Here is a 26,369-nt window from a genome sequence, read left to right on the forward strand (position 1 = left end):
CAGGTTGAGGGCCAGTGGGCTCTCAACCACAAGGTTGTCAGTTCAATTCCTTGAGTCCCGCAAGGGATGGTGGGCAGCACCCCCTGCAATTAAGATTGAACACGGCACCTTGAGCTGAGCTGCCTCCCAGATGGCTCAGTTGGTTGGAGCACGGGTTCTCAACCACAAGGTTGCCGGTTCGAGTCCTGGTGGGCTGTGCCCCCTGCAACTAGAAATGGGAACTGGACCAAGAGATGAGCTGCGCCCTCCACAACTAAGATTGAAAGGACAACAACTTGACTTGGAAAAAAGTCCTGGAAGTACACACTGTTCCCCAATAAAGTCCTGTTCCCCTTCCCCAATAAAATCTTTAAAAAAAGAAGTGAGGAACACAGGCAAGGCAGAAAGTGAAGCTCCAGTTCCGCCTATGTAGACGTCAGTGGCACCAGGCGGTAGGCTATCAGGCTGCCCCAGCTGTGAGACCTTGGTCAAGCCACCTAACCTTTCATTGTTTTTCTCTTGAACATGATGGATTAGACCATATCAGAAAGATTTCTTAAAAATCTGATTCCTAATGCATTGGTAAAGGCTTGCTCTTTCTCTTGTAAACTTGGTAGTAACCACAGCAGTTACATTCAGTGAGATTTACACTTTGTTCCATCTTATCTTGAGACACATTTTCTCCTTATTTCATTGAGATTTTCAGGATTGACCCACTAACCCTTTAGTTTAGGAAGTCTATCCCTACCTCCACTTGAGGCATTTCCTAGAAATGCCCTTAACTCAAAATTGACCAAATATAAGCTTGTTTAGATTCTAAAGGTCAACAAAACCAGTCAACTCAAAATGTTGTCTTCTAAAAATCCCTATCTTGAGTACTCCTCATGTCAACAAATCTCTCATGAGGCATTAACGTTGCCCTAAGTTTTTAATTTCTTATTGTTAATGACTTCTTCTTCTAGTAATAAAGCATAAGTTTTATACATTAACTTTATACTGCAAATCACTAAAACTGCTGAGTTAAATATAATAAACATTACTTTAAGAGGATTTCACAAAATAGGAAACTTACAGGACAAATCTGGGGAAAATCTTGAACCTATAAATATAAGTGAAATACCTGAACCACATTTTCTATAAAGGCACTTGCCCTTCCTGCAGAAGGATGCAGAAATCAAGGCCCAGGGCTTGCCCAAAGTGAGGGTTCTTACAATAGACCCTCCCCATATTAAGCTGAAACTCCAAAGGGCTGTACCTATAGAAAACCCCAAAAAGCTACACTCACAAGTAACCGAACAAAACTAACCCTCCTCCAACCCCAGAGAACTAGGGACACTGTCTTGACCCTGACTGAAGCAGAAAGGGAAAACACTTAAAGCCCAGGCAAGCAGAGTGATAGGTCTTGGAACTTCAGGCTATGAACTTGGTAAGGTCCCATGTATCAAGCAGGAACAAACACAAACCTTCTTGGCAGGCAAGCATGTACTTTCATCCTATACCTTGAGAAATGCCACAGATTATTTTTCCTGTGCAAGAATCAGCACAAAGTTAGAGACAACCAAGCATAGAAAGAAACAAGGTATTGACTGAGAATCAGCATGCACAGATTACAAAACAAGTATGCTCACTCTGTTAAAAGAAATAACGAACGTGAAAATGTCTTCAGGGAGCAGGAAAATATAAACTGCAACACAGAATATTTGGAAAGAGACCAAATAAAACTTCTATAAATGAAAAAAAAAAAAATGAAATGAAAAAGTTAATGGATGGTCTTGGCATCAGACCGTTCACAGCAGAAGAGATAATGAGTGAAGTGGAAGACAGATCTGAAGAAATGTAGCAGCAGAGTGAGACAAATGATGGGAACTTTGAAAGAGAGGTAAAGAAACTTGTGATTAGAGCAAGAAGGTCCAACATACCTTTTTACTCCCTAGTTTATTGCCTGTCTCAGCCAGAATGTAATAAGCTCTAGGAGGGCACTGGCTCACTGCTAGATTCCCAGTTCCCAGAACCTGACACACCATAAGTAATCAATAAATATTTGTCAGTGTAAAAAACATCATATAGAATTTTTATGAGTTTATTTGAGTTAAACTGACAACATATACTAGGGAGCAAGATCTAAAATGATGCCCGGCCCAACGTATCTTTAATTAACATTCCAGAAGGAGGGAAGAGAATGGGGTAGAGGAAATAGGATAGAACAGATATGTGTGAGAATTTCCCAGAATAAAGCGAATGTGTAGGTTCAAGAAGCCCAATGAATACCGAGCAGGATAAATATAAAGGAATCCACACCTAAGTACATCAGACTGAAACTGGAAAAGAATAAAAGAAAACAAAATCTTAAAGGCATCAGAGAAGAAAGGCAGATTACCTTCAAAGGAGTGGCAGTTAGAACGACAACTAACTTCTCAACAGCTCTTGACTGATTAAAGTGTACTTACCACTAGCTGCATCTTGGTTTTAGACTCAACTGTATATTTTATCTAATACTATAATTGATGCTGATTAAGCCCATTCTCTGAACTCTTTCTCAAGGTAATGGGAACAAAGAGGCTGTAAATTTCTGAAAATAATTCTAAACCTTTGGCAGCTTTTAGCTTTATTACCCAATAATGTGGTAAAGCCACTGTACTAGAAATAATGGTGCTTGGCTTATAAGTTTTGTCTGAGTTAAAATCTTCCCACCAATCAATTAAAATACCTTCCTGGAACTATGCCACAGCAAAAGAGAAGAATAAGTGGAATTGATTCTTTCCTGGTAATAAATGGACCTCTAGATGGTATACTTAAATATATCTCTAGGCCACCAACGAAGCACCTGATGCTTGCTCAGTATTTTTTCTTTTACATGAAGTTTTTGAGAAATAAAGTTTTTCTTTTATACACTTCTCAGATCTTTGATTTATACTTTATAGCTTATCAATAAATCTTTAATTATGGCTGTGAAATGCAAAAGAGCATTTTATGTTTCTGTGCGTGGGATTAGGTGATTTTGATGTTAAAAAGGCAATCAAAATGACTTATTGTACACGCTCACAATAACAATCACAGCAGCTTAATCCACTTCACCTAAAAAGCAATCTGCTGCTTTCCTAATAAAATATTTGCTTTATAAAGAGAATAAATTTGGGGATCTTAGTAATGGGAAGTTTAAGAAGAATTCTTTGAATGAATAGCTCGATGAAAATTCAGTTACTACAGAGAAAAAATAATATGATATCATAGACTAACATAATATTATTATCCTTCCATTAAGCTGATCAACAAGGTTAAAAAACTTCTTGAGAATTTTAATGTCGGAGATCATTTCTAGAAAATAAACAAAACCTGCATCAAAAAATAAAATGAGATACTTTATATAGAAATTAAGGATGGAGAAGAACGAAAATTAAATCTAAAGAACATAAAACACTGAGAAAAAATTATACAATTTTATAATTTTTAAAGCATACATGTTAAAAATTTCCCAAAGGCTCTGTCTAGTCTCTATTTTTTACTGTTTCACATACTTCTGGTCCTCAGTAGAGGTTAAATCTCATAACTCTAACTGTATCAAATGCTTTTAGGAACAACTAAATTAAGGGTATCTGAGAGCTCACAATTCATAGCTAGTAGCCAGTTTCTATTGGAAATTTCATATAAACATTTTCTGTATTAGTAATTTATAAATATATTTATTATCATGTTCTATATTCTCACTAAATAATTCACAGACCTAATCAAATCTTCTTGCCACGATAAATTAACCACATTACTAGCTGACCCAACAAAAATTATTCTATGAAAGATAAACGGTTTCCTCCATAAAACCAATCTGTTATTTGCCTGGACATTACATGACTACTGTTTTTCAAATACCTTAGGATTTCTGGAAAAGCATTCACTACGAAAGACTCTGAGTGAAAGTGTACCATGAAAGCATTACACAAAATTTTGCAGGGCAGCCTTGTGGAGACCACTGACTAATAAAATGCAGACTCTGAATCATTGTTTTCTTTTACATCTGAAATTTTTACACCTCATCGAAATCAATCTTCTTAATTATTAGATGAGGATATAAATCCTAGACATTTTAAATGATGGCCATAACCATGTGAACGTAGTGCACCACTCCCCCATTTTTCTCCCTCCTCCCTCCCTCCCTCCCTCCCTCCCTCCCTCCCTCCAGCTGGCCTGAGCAGTGCCCTTTCCACGCTAGCACATTGGTGCTCCTTCACCCAGGCTGCTGCTTCCCTCTTCCTCCAAAGAGATGGCTGCTTATTATACATTTTTATAAGAGTGCTTCCTGGTTAGACCCAGCAGAGCCTTTTGATCCATGACTGGCTGGGAATCAGCAGTTGTGTTATCCCAGCTCCTTGGATGGGTTTCAAATGAACTCTTCAGTCTCTTTCTAGTTACCATTAAAGTCCCTCATTGATGGGGCCAGTTGAATATGAATCAGCAAATTTTATGAGTTTCTACCACCCTCAAAAGAGCTGCTTTTTTCTCAAGACAAAGTTCCTCCCTGCAGAGTGTCATTCTTCTGTGAAGCTCCAGTTTGAAGGTTCCCAGGTAACCTTTAGGACACTCCATGTGAGGCCCAGACAAAAGCCACAATGTGCTGAGTCTCAGGACCTTCCTTTCTTTTAGTATACTAGCAAAATCCTACAAATAAAGGTCTGAACTAAATAATAATCCTATGGGGGGGGGTAACAATTGCATCTCCCATTCCTCCTACTTCCCTCCTTGCCCCTCCCCCTGATGAAAATAGTAAATAAATGAATTTAAATAAATCTCCTAATGCAAATTCAACTACCACTCTAGAAATTCAGTAATGGACCAAGAGGCCTTTGACCCCTAGGTCTCTGGGTCAAAGATAATTCAAGCTGTTAGTGATAAAATGTCACTGTGATCAGTGACTGGTCAGTGGCTCCCAGGTGCAAGTGCGTGACGTGGTGGGCTCAGAGCAGCTGCCAGGCACAAGTGTTCATGACTCTTGTGCATGTACATCATTTTTCTACAAAGAGTATCCAGAGAGCCCACAGAGATCTGTCTTGTTATTAGGGCCTCTTGCATCAAGGTGTCAGTGCTAATAAAGTTTCAGAGCACTGAGACAGCATAACCCCATACCATAAATGAATACATGAATTCTCTCTCTCTCTCTCTATCCCTCTTTCTCTCTCTCTCTCTCTCTGCCTCTCTCTCTCTCACACACACAGACACACACACACACCCATCACCATCCTCGTCCATGTTATAACATTAGAACTATTTATATTAATAGTCATCTTGTCAGTCAATATTTATTGAACCCACTTGGATACAAGATACCATGACAAGGAACAAATAGATATAAAGGTTTCTTTAAATGTACTGCAACCCTCAAAATAATTAAAATCATATCAATGATGTATGCTAAGCTGCTATTTGATGGAACAGAAATACATCTCTCTTACCTGGAAGCATAATAATACCCAAAGCCCTATAAAAGAAAAGTTAAATTCACACTCAGTGCCAATCCTAGATTTGAAGGTGTAACATCATAGTAATTAAAATTCCTACCCTGAATTCTGGGTGTCCGGGTTCTAGTGCTAGTACTGATGCTTTTGTCGGACCTGTGGTTTTCTTCCATCTAAAAAGATGTGATTCGAGCACATGACCTCTGCAATAATCTTTCCAGTTCTAACATTCTATGATTTTTCCCAGGACTGTACTTGTATTTAAGAGCAAACATTTTAGGCAGTACTAATATTAAGATTAGTTTCATTATTTACTAGAAACAGTTATTATTTATTTACATAACAAACTTAACATGGCAAACACTATGTTCCAGGCAATGGTCTAAATATTTACAAATATTAACTCCTTAAACTGCATCAGCATAGTTAGTTTCGGAACTACCTCTATGTACGCAAGAGAAAACATAATAAAAACATTTTAGGGTTAGCAAGAATTGCAGATTGAGCAAACCTCTAACTCCTAATCATTGGTCTGAATAATGAAGCAGATTATTACTTACTGAGAGCTTTAAGATAAATTGTGCAAATGTAATCCAGAAAAATAATGAATGGTCAATTTAGGAACGGATCCATGAATCACTGACACTGGTGATTTGCATTCATAGTGCAATATGATAGTAACCTAATAACTAAATACTAACTGATAGTAACATAATAACTAAACTGCCACCCATGAACTCCCACTGTTTTAAGCAAATTAGCAATACTCCCTCATTCATTCAAATATTACATAAGTTCTTAAGAGCAAGGATTATGTTCCCAGCACAGTGCTGGCCCCTGGTTTTACAATAAAGCACAAGACAATCATGACTTGTGGAGTTTACAGTGTAAAGATGTGAAATGCTAAAATCTGCATCTATAACCACGCCATTAAAAATTCCTCAGGGTGAGGACAAAATTAAAATATGTAAGTGACACAATAAAATGCTTAAAATATTATTGAGATTGTTTTGACATTTGTCCCGTCGACAAAAACAAAAGGATAAGTCAAAAATCAATCAATCAATAAAGCATTCAAAGATAATAAAACACTCAGAGAAATAAAATATTCAAAGTATATTTTCTCTATTATAGAAAATAAGGTGATAGAACATAGAAAGCTAGCTATTTATTGACACACATGTGTTGATATCCTTACAGTTTAACGGCTCAGCATTTATACCAACTCCTGAAATATTAGAGACTAGCGATCACAAAAGCAATCCTATAAAAATTAAATATATCTGACCATTTACAATGTAGCGCTAGTCAGTTTTAAGTATTATTATTTGTTAATACTTTTTTAAAAATAATTAAACTGAAAGTCTGGAAACATAACCACATATTCCGGCAATGTGTAAATTTAGTACTTAGAACCCTATGTATATATATCATTTCCCATTTCTTATTTCCTCAAGTGGCCAGAAATAGAGTGACTTTTTCCATGAAACCATCAGTCATTACTTAAAGAAGAGGCTTTTAGTTACAAATGTACCACGAAACATGGCAATTCGAAGGATGTCCATTATTTGCTTAATTTGTCAAGGGAGTTTTCAATAAAGCACTGTTGTATTCATCATCACAAACTACATTCTTAAAAGTTCCGAGTGGGGAACATTTTTTATATTTTATAGTGAGTTGACATACTAATACCAGCCAAACACTGAATCTTCCAAAGCGTTACTACTCTCTGTGAGTTAAGGTGAGACTTGTAAGACCATTTGGTGGGGTGAATAAATTGTTCTCTAGATACAGTTGTGACTTATTTTGCTCAAGAGCAACAGGATAATTCAGGAGCTGTGCCGTCCAGCTGCCGATGAGTTTCACAGAAACGAATCGCAAAAGGGCATCTGTGTTCAGGTCAGCAGTAAATTTATAAAATCACGTATTGAAAATGACAAAACTCGCACCTTTCCTAGCTACCTCGCTCATGGAATCCTGTCATGTCAGATGTGGAGGAGCCTTAAAGGTTTCCCAAAGAGGCTCATCTAGGTGCAGGTCCCCATCAGACAGGTGCCAGGACACCTCTGGATCCAGGGAGTTTTAGTCCCATACTGGTGTGCTCAGGACAAAGCAGCCAGATGGCTGCATCCTGCCTTCTCATCCCCATTTCAAGAGGTAGAATGAACAAAGCCTCCCTTCAGTGGAGGGGCAGGGAAACACAGGCATATGGCTTTACCTTAAAGAGTATGACCACAGTCACCAAATTCAGATGTGGGGCTTTCACTGAGCTTTTTAGGTTCTGTGAATATTTATTCTGTTTGAGCTGAGAGGAGAGCGAATCTGGGGAGTCTCCGAGGCTATACTCTATATCCTGGTCCCTTAGTTTCTGTTAATTCCTGAGAAAAGATAACACATGACTCTCTTACCTGCCTTTTTAAAAGTGGATCACAGTCCTTTTTGAAAAGGTGTAAGTAAAATATACATTTAAAACTCTAATTTTGCTTTCCAAGTATCAACATATAAAAAATAATTATTTCCACCGACATTTTTCTTTCCTGTGAGGTTAAGGGCCACGGAGAACACACAATATAATCAACATGTGAAAAACAAAACAAAACAAAAAAAACCTTAAGACATAAGTCCCCATTTCTATTCAATTTAATATATGGAAAATTATGTATTTCATTTTCCATTCAACTCAGTATTCAAATAATTGGTTTTCTCTTGACAAGTCCAACATCTCATTTCCATAATTCCTGTATGTATAACTCTTTCCCAAAATGGATAATGCATGAGCAGTTCCCTCCCCTGCCCCCCAGGGAAGATTCCAAGTATAGAGCAAGGTGACCTCACTAAAACAAATTACAATCACCACCTATTTTCTGTATTCCAACTAATTCTTCTGGGTGCAATATAGCAGCCTTCAATATTTTTCTCAGAAATAGGTGACAATAATTTTCAATATTACTGCTATTATAACTGCCTATAAAAATCAACCATCTCAAGGGCTTAAAAGCAGGCTCCCTTTTTTAATTTATTTATAAACAACTATAATTTTAAACAATAAAATACTGTGCCTAATACAAATACTGTCATTCTGTTGGCAGAGTAAAGAGAATACACCAGAAGAATACAAAAGCAGGTTTGATATACATACACAAAATAACATCTACTTAACATACAAATGAAAATTTTTGTCAATGAACTTACGATACCTCACAATACAGTTGGAGAATACTCCAATTAAATCAATTCATAAACTACAATTATCTATCCTTGTAGCTCAGGAAACAAAACAGTCAACAAATGTATAGAGAAACATGATTCTCACTCATTCTGTAAATATCTGTATGTAAAGTACTCTACTAGGCACTACAATACAAAGTTACCCTTGACCATTAAGAAATGGGAGATTAAGGGATGGAAAAATTACATCTAAAGAACTAATTGGTATATTTTAAAAGATTAAGGATGTGTGTGTGTATGTGTGTGTCTGTTATTTAAAATAAAAGTGCACATACCCTGTTATTGTGTCAATCTGTTAAAACATCACCACTAGCGTTGCTCCATTCTTCCAAAATGAGTTTATCTATAGGTCAAAGTTCAAGCTAAACCTCAGATTAAAAATGTCCAGCTGACCTTGTTATGAAGGTGTTACATATCTGGCATCCAACTCGCATCAATGATCCAAAGCTATAGAATCTACTCCAAATAAATTTGATGTATATTAGTAACAAGATAATTTACAAAGAACCTCTGAAAAGATGCACAGGATTTATAAAGTTATCTTCTGAGGGATTAAAATTCAGACAATACCGATGGAGACATATGTAGTGAAAAGATACTATTAGATGAATAAACACTGAATAAAATGCGTAGATTTTTATTAACATTTAAACCCAATAAAACCGATCATTTAGTCCTCACTCTGTGCTCAGCACAATAAAAACACTGATCCTCAGAATGACCACATGAATCGCTTAGTATTATTTTCTACCATGTATACATGTGGAAACTGAGGCTTGAAGAGTTTTTGTCACTGTCAGAGTTACACCAGTGGGAGGTGGTGCGGCCAAGGCTCACATCTTGCCTTCAGAGGACAGAGCTAGTATCTTGCCTCTCCACCACTGGTCTGATGGAACTAAAACCAGTCCCTCCCTCCCTTGGGATGAACAGCAGTTGCTAAGCCAGGCCACGACTCATGGGTCCCAGAAACCTCGACGTGGTGTTGCTAAAAATCAAATGTTTCATGCTGATATGTTCAGAATTACATTATATTCCAACACAATAATTCAGATTTGGCCTGTTAGTTCAGAAAGAACAGAGCTGATTTTTTCTTTATAGTGATGCCATTCAGAAAAGGAACTTTTATTTTTAAGGTGAATAGGCCAGATTTGGGAAGAAGGAAAATACTATTCAGTTCTAAAATGATGAAAGTCAGGATATTACTGGGGTGGAGAAGGTTGGATCAAAGGTGTCAGGAGTGAGGCCACACCCAGGGGGTCTCAAGTCCAGGGATGTCTTTTTTGGGGGGATTTTGTTTCATGCCATCCTTTGTGGAATAAGTAGATGGAGATTCAAAATGTCATCCACATTTTGTATTTCCTTCACTCCAGTGGGTTTGGAGAGGAATAAAAATATGCTATTTAGCATAAATACCCCATTGAAACTTAGAATCATCAGAATGATGATTGAAAATGTTCATTTGAGTTTCACTGAAGTGCTGACTACATATGTGCATGTTTTAATCTTAGATCGACCCTAACTGAGGTCACAAATGGATATAACGTTTGCTCCCATTCAAAAAAGTCTTCCTACTATATACTCATTTATTACATTAATATATAAAACAAACACAAAACAACCCTTTCATTTAAACAGCCATAACCATTAAAATAGTATAAACTCATAAGTGGAAAGTAAACTTTCAAAGGTTTGGGCAGGGATGGGAAGGTCCATAGAAAAAAAAAAATTTCATATATTAACTCTTGTTAAACATAATTCAAATATTCACATTATACATTCATTGTGCTGTGTCCAAAATGACTTCCCTTGTCCTACAGCCTAGTTTAGTAACATAAACGACTATTAGGGCAAGTTACAACTCTAATTGTCCTCCAATATGGCAGAAAGTCCAAGGAATAAGAGGGGAAGAGGGGAGAAGAGATACATTCAGACACAATTAGAAACTTTTTCTACATCCTGATAAGCTTAAGAATATAAGGAACATTTGATTCACAAAGTACATATTTCTAAACGTTAAATGGCAACGTATGTATTTGTTTCTATAAAAGAAAGCTCTCTTGTCATGAGCATTAGTTTTCTTTTAAATGCCTGCTGACTATCTCCTTCATTTATTCTTTGATTTTGGATGCATTTCTTATCAGTTCACATGTATGGTTTCCTATTATATACAAATGAAATTTCTTAATAAATGACATACTAAACAGCTTAGATCCAAAACTCTAAGTTGTAAAACTTCAGGACTTTAATAGAGAAACATTTCTATGTGTAATTGATATTCAAATTTTGCCTTATCATAAGGTTGAAATGCATTTTTTGAAAAATCATAAAATGTGTAGGAATTTCACCTTTCAAATTTGGAGTACTTAAATTCAAGACATTCAGTATTCAAAACATTTCACTATACTTATAAATGTTTTTATTTTGAAAAAAAAATTCCAAATTGGAATCTAGACATTTCCTTTTAAAGATTGGTTTTAGATTCATTATGGAATAGCTAAGGAGACTGCCATATCCTTTAAAAATACAATTTGTCTCTACAATTATGAGATTATATGCAACAAACAAATGAGTTACAATCACAAGCACAAATACGTACCCTTTAAAAACTGGCTTTATCTAAATTTTAACCTTATTTATAAAGTAATATAGGCCATTCAAGATGAGATGCATTTTCACTTGACAATAAAATTCACACATTAAAACTACTAGAAAAATTGAGTATATGTAGTACTGTGAAATTGACAAAATATTTTCTTAAATATTATTCTATAAAGTAAAGCTAGGATTACTCACCAACCATCATTATTTTCTACTCGAATCTCTGTAATAAACTCTAGAAATATGGTGAGTAAGATAAAGCATGGTAAAAGTTTGCTAACAAGTCCAATAAAAATAAAAGTTATATTTTTGTGGTACAAATGTACTACATTTCTCTCCAAGGGAAAACACGAGTTGCCTTGGCACTCTAACTTTATGCTGAATTCATTTTATATGGGTATCATATGACCTGATCTATTTATTGGAGAAAATGCCACCAGCTCAATGATTTCCTAGCTCACATTCCTTTTACATATTACTTTAACCTCATTTAATTCCCCAAACTTATAAGAAGTTTTTCAAAGTTGTCATTAGTATATTATTTAAAATAACATGTAAAGTATAAAATCAAAGTACTAAGTACTTTGTCCAAAGTACTAGAGTCCAAATATTAAACTATATGACGTTGACAATATTCAGTCATGTATGACCTAAAAAAAATTGACAATTTCATATGGTTTGACATAATAAAACATTCCCTGACTCTCACATCATTGAAACTGAAACTCAACAGCTGCCCAGAGGAGCCAGCTGCCTGCCTATTGAAGCTGTGAAATGAAAGGTTTGGGACACTGTGGCAGAGCAAAGGCTACTTACTTCCCATCAATAATACCTTTCTTGGACCAAAACAATGTGAACATTATTGCACTTTCAAAGGAGAAGGGGAGTAATATAATGGAAGTCACGGTGAAGATGACAAGTGCAGAGTGGAATAAATCATGAGCCAATAACAGGGGCCATGTGACAATATTACAATATTAGCCCATGACCCAAAAGAATTAGTTATTCAAACACATTTTCAAAAATGTATAACTCGATCAAATGTAGATTCTAAAATATTTCAGCCAGGGGTTGAGGATATAGTGTGAAGAAATGAAAACAAACATGTTAGTAAAGACCCTTGGTTTAATTTTCATGCTTTCACATATAATTTGGCAATGCCATAGTGTAACTTAAATGTAACTAAATCTCTTTGTGGGGACTGCCTGCACTTATTCCAAAGGAATTGCTGTAAGAGGCAACAGAAAGGTGCTTATAAGATGCTTGATTCTCTGGGGGAGAGTTGTTGGTTAAAATTAATCTCACAGATGTTCCCTTGCAAATTGACAAGCACATCGTCATTATCAGAATAATGTTTCAGAATGTTCTGATTCAGAACTCTAAGTGAATTCGGGCTATTTGGTCAAGCTGGAAAACAAACACCTGTTGAAGCAGCTAACTCATGAAATCCAGACCCTCTACTTCTCCACAGATTGCTCAGAATATCGAACTTAAGAAAAAACTAGAAAAGGAGTCACTTTGGGGAATAGCAGTGTGATGCTCTTGGAGCACCCTCTGGAGGACGGAGAAAGGTGACACTGGTAAGAGGAAGAAAGCAGAGAAATCGGATCATCTCTGGCCTTCCACAGATCTCACTTGGACTCAAAAATGCACTTGTTCAATCTTAATCGAGGTGACATGAGAAACATGCATAATTAATTTCTAGTTTAAAAATGCAAAATAAATCCAAGGTGTAACAACATTCTCAAGTAACTGTTTCTTAATTAAAAAGAAGAAATGTACCGATTAGCCTACATTCTGAATTCTTTGGGGGAATTTATTGCAGGTTTAAATACTAAATCTTTTTGGTATTTAAAAGAAAAGGGATGTGAAAACATGATACTTTCATTAACAAAATATCAGTAAGCAAGATTATACAGGGTATTATTAATTATCAAATTTTTAAAAGCAGTCTGCTTTAAGTTTATTAAAACAGAGAATAAGGCTGTCTTTTTTTCTTTTTCAGACATCTCACTTTTTCTAAACAACAAACACTGACATCTATTGGCATTTTGGTAGCTTTCCTTTTGTTAATCCATTAAAACTCATGCAAGGACACACACACGTGCAGACCTGTGTAGGATTAGGGTGAATTCAAAATATCACTTGTTCCTTTGGTGAAATTTCATTTTATGTATGTAATACCTAATAGCATATTTAACAGATATTATTTTCCTCTGGATAACACAAATTCATTTTTAAGCTAATACTATCTGATTTAATATTTTGTTGTTTCTCTTTGTCAAAAGGAGAGCGCTAGGATTAACTAAAATATTAGAAGTCCGTTTAATTTGCTTCTTTGAGCAAATAAAATCACTCACCCAAAATATTGACACTTGATTTGTTTTCTTCTGTCATAACAGAACGATAAACTCTCAGAACTGTTAAAGTCAAATTTAACACACTACTTGGAGAATGTTAATAGAACACTGATTGGGTAAGAATCATACTCCCAGAACCTTAAAACCTACATATAAGCTATTCTAGTGAGAAGGGGGAGGAAAGAAAATAGTAAGAAATGTGGATTTATTATATTCATTATTTTGTTTAGATTTAGAAACACCTGCACTCAATTCTATGAACCTCACTGGCAATATACAGTTACACTTGATAAAAAGATAACAAAGAGCATGTTAATACCCACTTTCCTTTTCAATTGCTGCAATTTGTACTAGTCCCAACAGAGAAGATTATGAATTCTATATAATAAAGTGAGGTTTAAGCATCAACTCTTCAGTGTTGCCAGAAAAGGAGTCATGTTTCAAAATCTTCTCATAGCTTGAAATTTCAACGTTTTTTACCAGAGATAAAATTATGCTGCACCTCACCCTACTTTCAATATTTAGACTGAATTCAGGACTGTTTTCATTACAGATATACGCAGTTATGGTATTTGACATACTTATCCACTTTTCTCTATATTTACAGGTAATAGATATTAATATTTATACTCACTCTAATCTAAGGCCAGCTTTGGATTATTTTTTTACCATAAAAGGTAAATTTTGAAAATTATATCAAATATCTTTGCAAAAACACAGACAATTTGTTACTAAAGTAATTTTATAAACAAAGCTAACATGTATTGGGCACTTATTACATGGTGGGCAATGTTCAGAATGCTTCCATGGATTACTTGCTTTAGCCTCATAAGAATTTCATGGTAATAATAACATTGTTATCCCAGTTTTACAAATAAGAAACTTTAGGCATGGGGGGATTAAGTAACCCTCCCATGACTCTACAGTTGAGGAGCAGCAGAACTAGGATTTAAACCCTGGCAACCTGGCTAGAGAGCTAAGTACTAGGCTTCCTCCTCTTGCTGCCTAAGTGAGGCATTTTCCTTCCTAAAGGACAGGTGATGAAACACACAAAGTGTGCCAACTGTAATTGAAAAAAGCAAAAAAGAATGAAAGGCATTTACCATTGCCCTTTTTCATATGAAGGTTACATAATATTTCAGCTCCTGCATCTATAAAACAGGATAATTAAAGTCAAAATACAAGATGTGTGTGAAAATATTATTATAAAGAAGAATCAAGGAAACTCACATAATTGATGGTAGGAAAAGAAACATATCTTTCGCAGACAACAAAAGAAGGTGTAGCAAGTGGAGGAGAAAACCTATTTTTCTAATTTAAAGAATAAAAAGCATAAACTCTTAAAAAAATACACAAAGCATCTGTTATAATGCCTGGAACACGGTAAGATATCTGATACACAGTAGCTCCCTTATTAGTAAATCTGAGTGTTCGGCCTGATGCCTGGCCTGTAGTGAGGTGGTCACTGTTCTCACACTGATTCAGTATTTTCTGATTACATATATATTGTTTTTCTCCCCATTCTTCCATCACTATCATTTGATCATTTTGCAGATATGAGAATAATACACAACGTGTCTCCCACTCTTTCTGCGTCAAAAGAATTCTTCAAAATAAATCCCATTTCATTCTATAAATACCACTTAATGTTTTTAATAATTACATAAGGTTAAGTGGTTACAAGGAACCAGGTTGAAACAGATCACTGGACATTCCTCTCGTTCTGTAAACACACACTGCCCTGGTAGTGACAGGACACTTCATATCCAAGAATGTTTACAAGCACTTCAGCCTGGGGAGCCACTTAGTTAATGAAACAGGTAGGTGATGTCATGGGGAGCACAGGGCGCTGCTTCAACCCATTTGGGACACTGAGTTTCTCGAGTTTTCCATGACTTGTACTCACAAATGCCCCTTCTGCCAGGAGTGAAAGGAGGCCCAACAAACAGTTCTAGAACTTGGCGAGGCTTGATAATGAATTTGTTCCAGGTCATTTAAAACAGAAAAAATAAAAAAATCCTTTACAGTGATTTAACAAAAGAACAACATCAGCAAACAAAGATTCATAAAAGAAGCTTAAAGCCAAATACCAAAAAGAAAAAGAAAAAACAAACAAAACAAAAACAAAAACAGAAGCTCTGGTTTTGTAATTTAGGCTTCAATAGGAGCTGAATCAATATGAGCCTGGATGGAATATGGGAGGTCCAGCGCTGGAGGCCCTGGATGTTACAGGACCCTTGGTACATGGATCTGTGTTACAAAGCCCAGGATTATGCTGAGGTTGCTTATTTCGAGCAAAGAAGAGGAATCAATGACTCCAAAGGCTTGGGACCTATTAGAGCCATTATTTTGGAATAGATAATTCTGTTGAACATCTGCAGCTCTAATAGTGTGCAATTCAATATTCAGTTAATTGTATAAAAATGCAGATGCTATGAAATATAGCCATGTATGTATCACATATCAGTCACACATGGCACATGAAAGTTAAAGAAGCCTTGTTCCCCTGAAAATTTCCCTCCAACAGATGTGTTTATGCCTCTGCATATAATACAGCACACAGCAGGGCTGAGAGCTGGAGTTCTCGCAGCATTATATCTCCCCCGACTGCCATGAAGTAATGTTGTAACATCCAAAGAGAGGCTCGGCTGTTGCATATGTATCAACTAAGACTAAGTTTCAGTGGCTGTTTTAAGAAAGGGGTGAAATTTGGGATTGAAAGGTACTAACCCAGGAACTAGTCAAGAGATAGGTGTCCTCATAAATCCTAATTTGGGCTGGCACAACAAGTGGCAATGCTACAGTTATGGCATCTAGATATGGTTCTTTTGAGGCTGCCTGAGAACTAAAGAGTGCAAACAAAGGTGAAAACGAGGTGTGGGTTTCTCCCACAAACCATTATGGCCATCAGTTATTTCTTTTCCTAAGGTAAGGAAAAGTACATTGGCACTTACCATTATAAGGAAAATGACAAGGAGAGAAACACAAAGCAATCTTATTTAATGCCTTGTGCTTTTATATAAAGCTATTTTCAAGTTGACCTTCCTTTTCGAATCAAATGAAGAATAAACATTCTTATATGGTTTATATAGCTTAACAAGCACAAGGTGCCTGGATGGGGTAAAATTTCCTCCCTAAAGAAGACACTGACATAATTGAAAAGAGAGACATATATACTAAAAACTAACTAGAGCCACTTTCACCCCAATTTTTCTGAGAGATAGTACAGAGTATGTCACGTAAATAGAATGCTGATCTATCTGGTTGAGAGAGAATCACAGCTGTGAGACAGGAAAGCAGAATGAGAGAGAGCCACCAAGAAGCTCTCAAAACCATGTCAACAGAGAACATCAGGTAGTCACAACACAGCTGCCTACCTACGTAGGAGATATGATCTGCAGGCCATAGAAATGCCTGGCTGCTCTTAAGTCTCTCTCCCACGGAACTACCTGCTAACCTGCAAATGTCTGTGTTAAGGCATTGCTGCCAAGAACTCTTAACAAAATGCAAAGGTATTACCTGAAAGAGATGCTACTCCAAACCACTGCCCCTTCCTTCATTCATCAGACCATCTACAGAGGACCATAGAAACTTCTGAAGGCAGAGTATTACCAGCAGGACAGGAGAACACCTACAGGGCCCCACAAATAACTCTTTACAACTTTACAGTTTTGGTTAAGGTCTAAGGTCTCTTTAATTTACTGTGATGACCTTCAAAAGGACAACAGAGGTAGTCACTTAGGGCGGTTGCTTATTCAGCTCCCCATTTCATACCTTGTAGAATAAAATGCTCTATGGTGTCTCTAAAACATAGGGTAAAAGTAAGAAAAATTTCAGTATACCCTCATGAGGGTTAATGAAAGGTAATTAGGAGAATCTGATCAGCAGTATCTTATTATAGAAACATGCTCAGGAATGGTCAGTAGCCAATTACTCTCTGTTCAATTTCTGTTTTGCTGAAAGCCGGCTTAATAACGTCTTTGCCAACAAGCCAGGTTCTGAAATGCTATCAGTGATGCCAGTAAGAAGACTAGGCAAATTTTGTTTTCTTCCTGCAAGGAACAGGCAGATACTTCTGCTTATCTTCTTCAGCCACAGTATTACCAAGTGCTACTCAATTAATTCTTCAGAAGTGCTGTGTAAAAAGTGCTGAGGGATTCTTTAAGTGAGTCGTGGGAAAAAAAAAAAAAGCCCTTATACGCTCCCTCTTTCTCTCTTTTTTTTAAATTTATTGGGGTGACAATTGTTAGTAAAATTACATAGATTTCAGGTGTACAATTCTGTATTACATCATCTATAAATCCCATTGTGTGTTCATCACCCAGAGTCAGTTCTCCTTCCATCACCATATATTTGATACTTTCTCTCCTTTTTAAAGCATTCTCCGAACTCATTCACTCACAAACAACTATTTATTTGGGAGGCCTCCTCTGTCCAAGACAATGCCAAAAGCATCAGCTCTTCTTAGGGAAATCTAAGGTGAAACTGTCATTCATTTTCCTGTTGATTATCAAATACAAGATTTGTCTCTAGAAAGCCTCAACTTCCATTTCATTATATTATATAACCAGTAAACAACTGAATTTAAAAATTCAGATAAACTTTTGCGTTTTGGCCCCTCTTGGGAACATAAATGGATCATATTTATTAAGGAAGACCTGAAAACACAACCGCTAAGCTGAAAGTTTGTCAACTTATTTGGAACAGACCTGATTCCTGGCACTGCACTAGATTTTATCTGCTTCGTTAACCTACATGGGAATCTCACCCAGGTGATTCGATTTCTAACGCCGCAGGACTGAATCAGGGTGAACATACGCACACTCCGCGACTCTACACAGCCCGCCCCTCTGCCCCAAACACCGTGCGCAACCGCTCTTGAGGCCTCTCTTCATCGCCAGGTTCTTGCGAGTCAGGCACACCGACGGGAGCACCATTCCCGCTTCTCACGCTAGAGGGCAGACGGGGCCCGTGCAAAGCCCTCCCGGCGCGGGACAGGCGCGCACCAGCCTCCGCTCCCGCACTCCGGGTCCCGTTCTTGGGCTGGGCTCAGTTGAGATGCTGGTCAAAGGCCATGCCTGGGAGCGCTGCGACCCTCCGAGGGCGCCGACCCGCGCTACCGCCCCTCGCCTTGCGCGTGGGGTGTAGGAGCCCAGGTGCTGCTGGGCATTCAGGTGAGGAGCGGCACCATGGAGGGCGAGGACTGCCTGGCTCTGCGGACGCCCGGGAACGGGGCCAGGCGCCCCGAGCGCAAGGCGCGGGCAGGCGAGGCAGCAGAGGAGAAGGAGGAGGAGGAGAAAAAGCAGGATCGCGGCGCCCTGGCCGCACGGCGCACTTACCTGCATTCGGGCCGCCCGCCGGAGGCTTCTTGCCGGAGCCTCGGTCCTTCTTCTTGCCCTTTCCTTTAGCTCTGCCTTCTTTGCGCTCGGACATCTCGCTGGAGAAGTGCACGCTCTACGCAGACGGCTCCGGGCGAAGGCAACACGCGGCAAGTTTGGTCCCAGGGCTTGGATCGGGTTTGAGAAGTTTCTCCCTGGAGGGGGAAAGCGACCCAGCTGCGGCGCTCTCGCAGCACCGGGGCGTCTCCTGTTGCCTGCGGGGAGCGGCTCGGACGCGGCGTGCGGTCCAGGCCACCTGGGACTAGCGGTCGCTCAGGCAGGCGCTCGCTCTAGCTCTCGGGGTTGCTCCTGTTGCCCAGGAAAGTCCGTGGGTCCCGCCGCTGTCGGCTCCTGTCCTGGCCTCTGTCCGGCGCGCTTGCAGTCCGAGGAGGAAGAGGCGTTCACCGTCCTGCCCGCACTCCCATCGCCCAAGCAGACGCCGTCGCTCAGCTACCGCCCTCTGCGCGAGCCCGGAGTTCCGACAAGTTTTGGGGAACTCCTCGTCGGCTCTTTTTCAATTGCCCCACAGCCACCCACCTCCCGCCCGCAGGTTGGAGGCTGGCGCCTCCTTCTCACCCTCCCCTTGCCTCGCCCCCTCCCTCATCCCCACCACACCCCCACCCCGAGGCGCGGACACGCCACCGGGAGGAGCCTGGGCTCGGCGCTCCCGGGCGCAGCCCCTTTCACTCCCGAGCCCGGCCGGGCTGGCGGGCGGGGGGCGGCGGCGCGCTGAGCGGCTGCAGGGAACCCCCGACAGGGGTCGCTGCAACCTGCGCGGAGATGCCGCAGCCACCGCCACCGCGGGAACCGAACCAAGCGGCTCGGGGAGATTGAAGGCCCAAGAAGAGACCTAGGCGCTCGAGCTCCTCGCTCTCCTCCGCAGCCAGGCAGCATCCCGAAGGGAAGTTCCGTTCCCTTTAGTGCGGATAAATGTTGGAGAAAAAAGTTTGGAACTCTGACACCTGCCCCGCAAATGTAGGCTCTGGAACCCTTGGGAGGGAGAGTAACGTTTGCTGTTTCCCCAGGAGAGTTTGGGGTTCATTCCTTTCTTACTTTAGTGAAAACCCCACACACACGTGGAGCAAAGCTAAACTCTGGATGGAAGGGACTTTGAGTGTAAGGCAGTCCTGGGTGCACAGGAAGGGCTCAGTGAACCGTCAGAGTGGTCCGCTCGCACCATCTTCATAGATCTGCTCCCTGAATGTGTGTATCCTGCTTTCACGGATTTAATAACATGCCTGTCGGAACTCTCATCTTCAGCTTTTCCTAAAATAAATAATAATAACCTGACTTTTTTCAAAGAAGGTGTCCTAAACCATATCTCGCTACAACTTAATTTGAAAGGAACTGTAACACCCTGGTTAAAAGGCGGTCAACAATAAAATGACTGCAATAGCTGGGCTTCACTCAGTTCCGCTGAGTGAGAAAGCACGCAGAGAGAGGGAGAGTGCAGAGACTGCACTAGAGCTCTTTAATTCATTAATGCTTGCTTTCTCGGATTCAAACTTTTCCTCAGAACTGCGGGTGAAACCTGCTTCTCCTTCCCTTGTCCTCCCTCTGGTGGAGAATTCCAAAGAGCAGTGAAACCCAGAAAACATTAGCACCGGGCTGCCTAGGACAGAAGTTAAAAGCCACTCCGCTCCTTTAGTGTGATCTGCACCACTGAATGATCCAGAATCACGTAAAGAAAACATTCTCACATTACAACTGTGGCTACCTTTGACTGTTACTTTACAATGATAGACTTGTGTTGTGGTCAGGAAGAGTTGAATATGAACAATCCATATATGAAATTGATTACTCCTATTGAAAAGTGACTTTCTCCTGATTTTCTATTCTCTGGGATTAATGTGAACTGAACCATTGCCTGCATACAGCCTTCTTGGTATGTTTTCGAATTGCCACAATTTAAATAAAGGTGAAATCTGGAGTGCCTCCTTGTATGTGGGAAGGAGGGCAAACATTTATGTTAAAACTGTTTTAAAATAAGAATAAATTTCTTTTCATTTAATTTGTATTGTGATAAGAAGCAAACTCTGTTGGGTGGGTTTAATTGTTAAAAGATATTTTAACAGTATTGCTATAATTATTCTGAAAAAGTTTGTTGTCCAAATATCTTCTGATAATCTTTCAACAAACAAATGTAAGTTTTACTGGGCCATAAAAACAACAAAACCAGGGAAAAGATGAATATATCTGAATAGCACTATAATATTCCACAGAGTCTAATGTGAAATGGAGTCCACATGGCTGAAATAACTCTGCTTTCCCAGGAGGGGCCACTGCTCAACAAGCAGGAAATAGCAGAATTCAGAAAAGGGGGGTCCTTTCAAAAAGGGTACTTTATCTCCTGGATATGAGACCCTGGAAGGGCTTAGTATAAAACAGCTACATGTTATCAAATATATCATTATTTTAGAATTGAAGGATATAAAGCAAAATGTATTTTGGAGTTTAAAATGGATATCTTATATTAAATGACAGCTTAAAATAACTGCAATCATGTTCCATAACATTTTTCTTTGACTAGGCTTATCTTTTAGAAGCACCCTAAGAATCTACAAAGCTGGTCAAATATACCTTCTCTTAGTAATTCCCATTTGAAAACTATTCTAAGAAAGTTTTTTAAAGAAAAAAAAGTGAAAGAACATTAACATTTGAAGATACATTGCATTTTTGCAAAATATGGTGCATGTTGACAGTAATGGGAATTTCATTTGGAATTCTGAAATTATTTTAACTTTTCAAAAATAAATAAGATAATGTATATAAAGATTACTTAAAAAAAAACAACTTTGTAACAAAGTTGGTATTAAGGACAATACATGAATGCAAAAGAAAATCTCACTAACCAGAGACAACTCCAAAACAACCACTAAATATGTATGGCTTATTCATTCATTCATCCAGCATTTACTGAACATTTATAAATGCTAGACAGTAGAGAAAGCAAAAATCACCTTTAGTCGCATAAAGCTGAAATATTGTGAGAAAGGCATAGAAACAAATTATTTCAATACAAATGAAAAGCAGGGCCAGAGAAGTTTTCTGGAGCCTGAAACTCATAAAATTTGGAAGATCTTTTTTAAAGGAAAAGAACACAAAATTAAAAATGCAAATTTAAGTCCAAGAACGTTAGAGGGACCCTTGGACGTGACAGGCCCTAAAGAGTAGGCTTCTCGCTATTCTAAGTATATTATTCCACTATCTGTACAATGATAGTGATGGTAAAGGACAATTCTATACTATCTTAGAGATTAATAATACTATCACTATAAATAGGAGACATTAACAAGCAATCGAAAGAAATACACCAAAACTGAAATAAGCAAAGGCTAGCATGTGAGGAAAATGAGATGAAAGGAGCCTTAAGAATTTATAGATTAGCAATTCTCCTGCATGTTTAGTTAGACTCTTAGAACAAACATGCAAGTCAAGTTTGTTCAACAAAGGGCTTCTGACCAACAAGATGCCCTGGAAAAACTGGAAATGGTATCCTCCATTACATTTGGCAAATAGTTAACAGAATTACTAATTAACCATATTCTGTCTGCTGTGAAGAGAGTCAGTTTGAGAACAAAATTCTGAGTTTAGAATCCAGAACTAAATACTAAAATGGTAACGTTCCAACAACACTGAAATGAAATCTGTTTTTCTGGTTGTTTGTATGATTTTTTTTTTAATTACTATACACCGATGATGATAATGATGATGATTAATGATAAGATTACTATCATAATTGTAGGGATATATCATAGATTATATAGCTGAATACTAGTGCCGAATTTCTTTTTGTGGACTCTATTTGATAAATAGAGACAATATCATAAATTTCTTCCATAAGCAAATGAAGATATAAAACTTAGTAGTTTCTGAAACATTTTAATTTATTTTAAGAAGAAAAGTCTCATGCAACTTTTCCATTTCTCTTCCTCACCTTCACAGTAATTATTTATCTTTATCTTTCTCAATCAACATGTACTTAATAGTGACGCATATGTGTTACAAGTACCTCAAATGTAAATATAAATATATAATGCACATACACATCTATAGACATGCATGTGTATATACATCTGCGTTTATTTGTGTGTGTGTGTATGTATGTGTGTGTGTGTGTATGTGTGTGTGTACATAGTTATTGTTTTTCTTTCCCCTACTGGGAATGAGAAACATCTGTATTTGAATGTGAGACTATAAAAGGAAGAGATTATATATCCTATAATCTACCTCTTTCATACTACTAGCCATTAGAATTCCCAGCACCACACTTTGCATCTAGTAAGCACTAAATAGTTTTGCTTAGAATTAATTTAAATAGAATAGGATGTAAAAGCCTAATTCTAATATTGCCATATGCTATCAATCAATTACTAATTACTTACTCTGACAATAATCTTTCACACCTTTTCTACATCCAACTCATACCCAAGTCCTGTCATTTGACTTCAGTCTCCTTTTATCCATCTTCACTAAGTACCGCCCAAATCCAAGCCTTCTCTTTTTTTGCTTTGGCCACAGTACAGTTATCTACCTGGACTCGCTCCCTCCAATTATTTTGCCACATACAGCAGTCAGAGGAGTCTTTTTGAAATGTAAATCTCACCCAGTCACCCTTTGTTTCACAGAACCATACTGCAGCCTTATCTCACTATGCTTCATCCCTCACTCTCTGTGCTTCAGTCTTGGAGGTCTCTTTGCAACATACCTCTAAACCTTGCCGTTCTTTCCAACCTCTTTCTTTGCACTTGCTCTTTCCTCTGGCTGGATTTTTCCGTAGCTACTATACTTTGTCTAATTCCACTGATTGCTCAGGTTCCCACTGGATTTCAGTTACTTAGAAAAGCTTTCCATTACTTTTGAAAAACTTGGTGAACATAGACTGTGACTATGTTCTTTGTGATATCTCTGGCACTGTTCCTGTTTCATCGTAGCCGATTACATACATTTTGTTAATTGGCAAATGAGGAATAAGTCGAATTACTTTCAAATGTATGCAAGACAATACGTGTGTGTACGCATCACACACACACTTATGTTTATTTAGTCAAAATTAAAAATGATGATGATTATAATACCAGGGATGACACCTTGGAATAACTTTCGTTGAAATATACCTTTCTAAGAACAAGCATATAAAATAAAAATCTTGACTAATCCATATAATCTTTCAAAACTTTAAGAGGTGAGGTGGTAACTTTTGTGAAATGGTAAAATTTCAAGAAGGATAATTACTTTTTTGTTCTAAATTGCTTGTGCAAATTTTGCCTGTAGATTACATTTATTGGCTCTATTTCCTCTCTTGGGTTCTTGTGACATGTCGGAAAGACCCATAACACAGCTGGGTTTTAGTAAGGATGTTCTAATAAAATTATAGTGGATGAAAATTTGCAAATACACCATTGTTAATGGAGAGTTAAAAACTCCTTTCTAGCCTTGGCATAATATAAGTTTTCTTTCCCTGTATGATTATTTTTCTCTTTAGAGACTAGTGGTAAGTCCACATGTAGTCATTTCGGCAAGTTGTACCCAGTAACCACCTTAGAACTAGTGTTGAGTTCAGCTTGAATTCCTCTAATATTTTGCCCCTTTCCCATCATCCATATCCATATGGCAAATGCAAAAGGATTGCTCCATGCATACTTTGGGTTCAGATTCTATGAACATCTAATACACAGCAGAGAGAAACATTCAGGTGCTTCCATGCCTTTTAAGAGTCATCCCACAAGATCCTCTCCAAGGTGTTAACCTTTCCTTTCAAGAGGCACTTTATTCATTCTTGTGAAAAGATTCACCTCTGTTAAATTTAAAATGGTGTTAAAATATAAATCTAATGTCATGAGTGATGAATTAGTACTTTAAATATTTGAACAGTAAGAGTAATTGAACATATCAACTCTTTTCTTTGGTATGTCTCATAAGAGACACCTGGTAGAAAGCATTTCCAGAACAGATTATAGTGTATAGGAAATTACTTCATAATGTCATCACGATAACTGGGCTGCATGGAATGAAACACTGACCCATGATATTCTGTACCTGGCCAGGCATGTAATAACACCACAATTCTTATTTTTCCTTCCTTCCCACATAATTCCTTCTAACTTCCTTACTAAGTCTTCATGAATATCATCCCCCCCTTTTTTTTCAGTTCCACCTCATGTTAGAGCACAATACTTCATATATCTGACTTGAATAGGAATTTTTAGTTTTACATTAAGAGCCAAGAGTAAAGTTCTCAGTGGAATGTTACAGTCATCTCCACCCCTGGACCCAGGCCTAGAATTCAAGCAACTTTGCAACAGACCAAATTTCAACACACTGTATGTTTGGGAATTTTTGTATATGTGTGTGTGAAAAAAATATATATATATCTTTCAATTCCCATTCATCTGGGGAAAGAATTTCACAAGTATTAACAACTCAAGAAGGCAAGTCATCTTTTAAAGATGTTTTAGCAGAACAATTAGCTAATTTGACAGAAACCAAATGACTGTCCAAAAAATAACTGGTGACCAATCATGCAGAAGATTACATTCTTATGGAAAATGTTGTCTTTTCTGCTTAATCATAAATATTGAGTTTGTTCCAACTCCTTCCCATAGGTACAAGATGGAAACCACCTAATTCAAATGATGTAGGGAGTTCTGGTCTGGTCTAGGGTCTTATCCACCATGTAGGATTGTTTGGGGCCTAGAGAAATTCTGGGGCTGATGTTGGATATTTAGCTAAATATGTCTAAGAATATGTTTGTATTAGCATTTGTGAGTGATCTTTGTTTGGTCCTAGAGTGAATTGAAATCCCTAAGATCCCATAAAACAGATACATTCAGGAACAACAATAAAAAAATCTGTCAGTCCAGTTGAGAATCGCGTCTTTGAGAATGATCAAAATCAACCCTGGTTTTGTGGGTAAAAAGAGAAAGTCACTGTTATTTAGGTGTCATTTGTCTTGCTTTGGAATTGCAAGATGCATTTTTTACCCCCTGTTGTGGTTCCACTATCCAAAAGATAGTCTAACAGAATGAGGTAGAGACTACCGTCACTTTTATTTTCATCTAATAGGTAGACCTTGGAGCTCCAGCAATAAGCTAGGATTTCTATCAGTGTGTTTTTACAATGGGTACTAAAGCTATATGTGTGTATGTATGTATGTATGTATGTATGTATGTATGTATGTAGGTATGTAGGTATGTATGTATATAGAAATCTCATAAGGGAATGTAAAGAACTTAATATATATATATGTATATTCTCTATTTTTTTTCTTGTAAAATTTGCTTTTGCTCCTCTTGCTTAAGAAACGTTCATTAAAGTATTATCAGTTCTTTCCCTCCTGTGTCCTACTGCTGTGCCTGCCCTGCCAATCTCTAAGGCCAGAT

General features: G+C 37.9%; 1 protein-coding gene across 10 annotated transcripts in view; it reads right to left on the reverse strand.

Moving 5' to 3' along the window:
* The window catches only part of NRG1 (neuregulin 1), a 977,086-nt gene that overhangs the window by 186,282 nt on the left and 764,435 nt on the right, over positions 1-26,369 (reverse strand). The window contains exon 1 of one of the 10 annotated variants that reach the window (XM_019743166.2): positions 18,949-19,774. The exons of the other annotated variants lie outside the window; for them this stretch is intronic. Within the exon in view, the coding sequence (XP_019598725.2) occupies positions 18,949-19,042 (94 nt within the window). The 5' untranslated portion in view covers positions 19,043-19,774. Of the gene's footprint in view, positions 1-18,948; positions 19,775-26,369 lie in introns of those variants that run through there. 10 annotated transcript variants of the gene reach the window in all.

The sequence above is a fragment of the Rhinolophus sinicus genome, linkage group LG04 (assembly GCF_036562045.2).
Source record: "Rhinolophus sinicus isolate RSC01 linkage group LG04, ASM3656204v1, whole genome shotgun sequence".
Taxonomy (NCBI): Eukaryota; Metazoa; Chordata; class Mammalia; order Chiroptera; family Rhinolophidae; genus Rhinolophus; species Rhinolophus sinicus.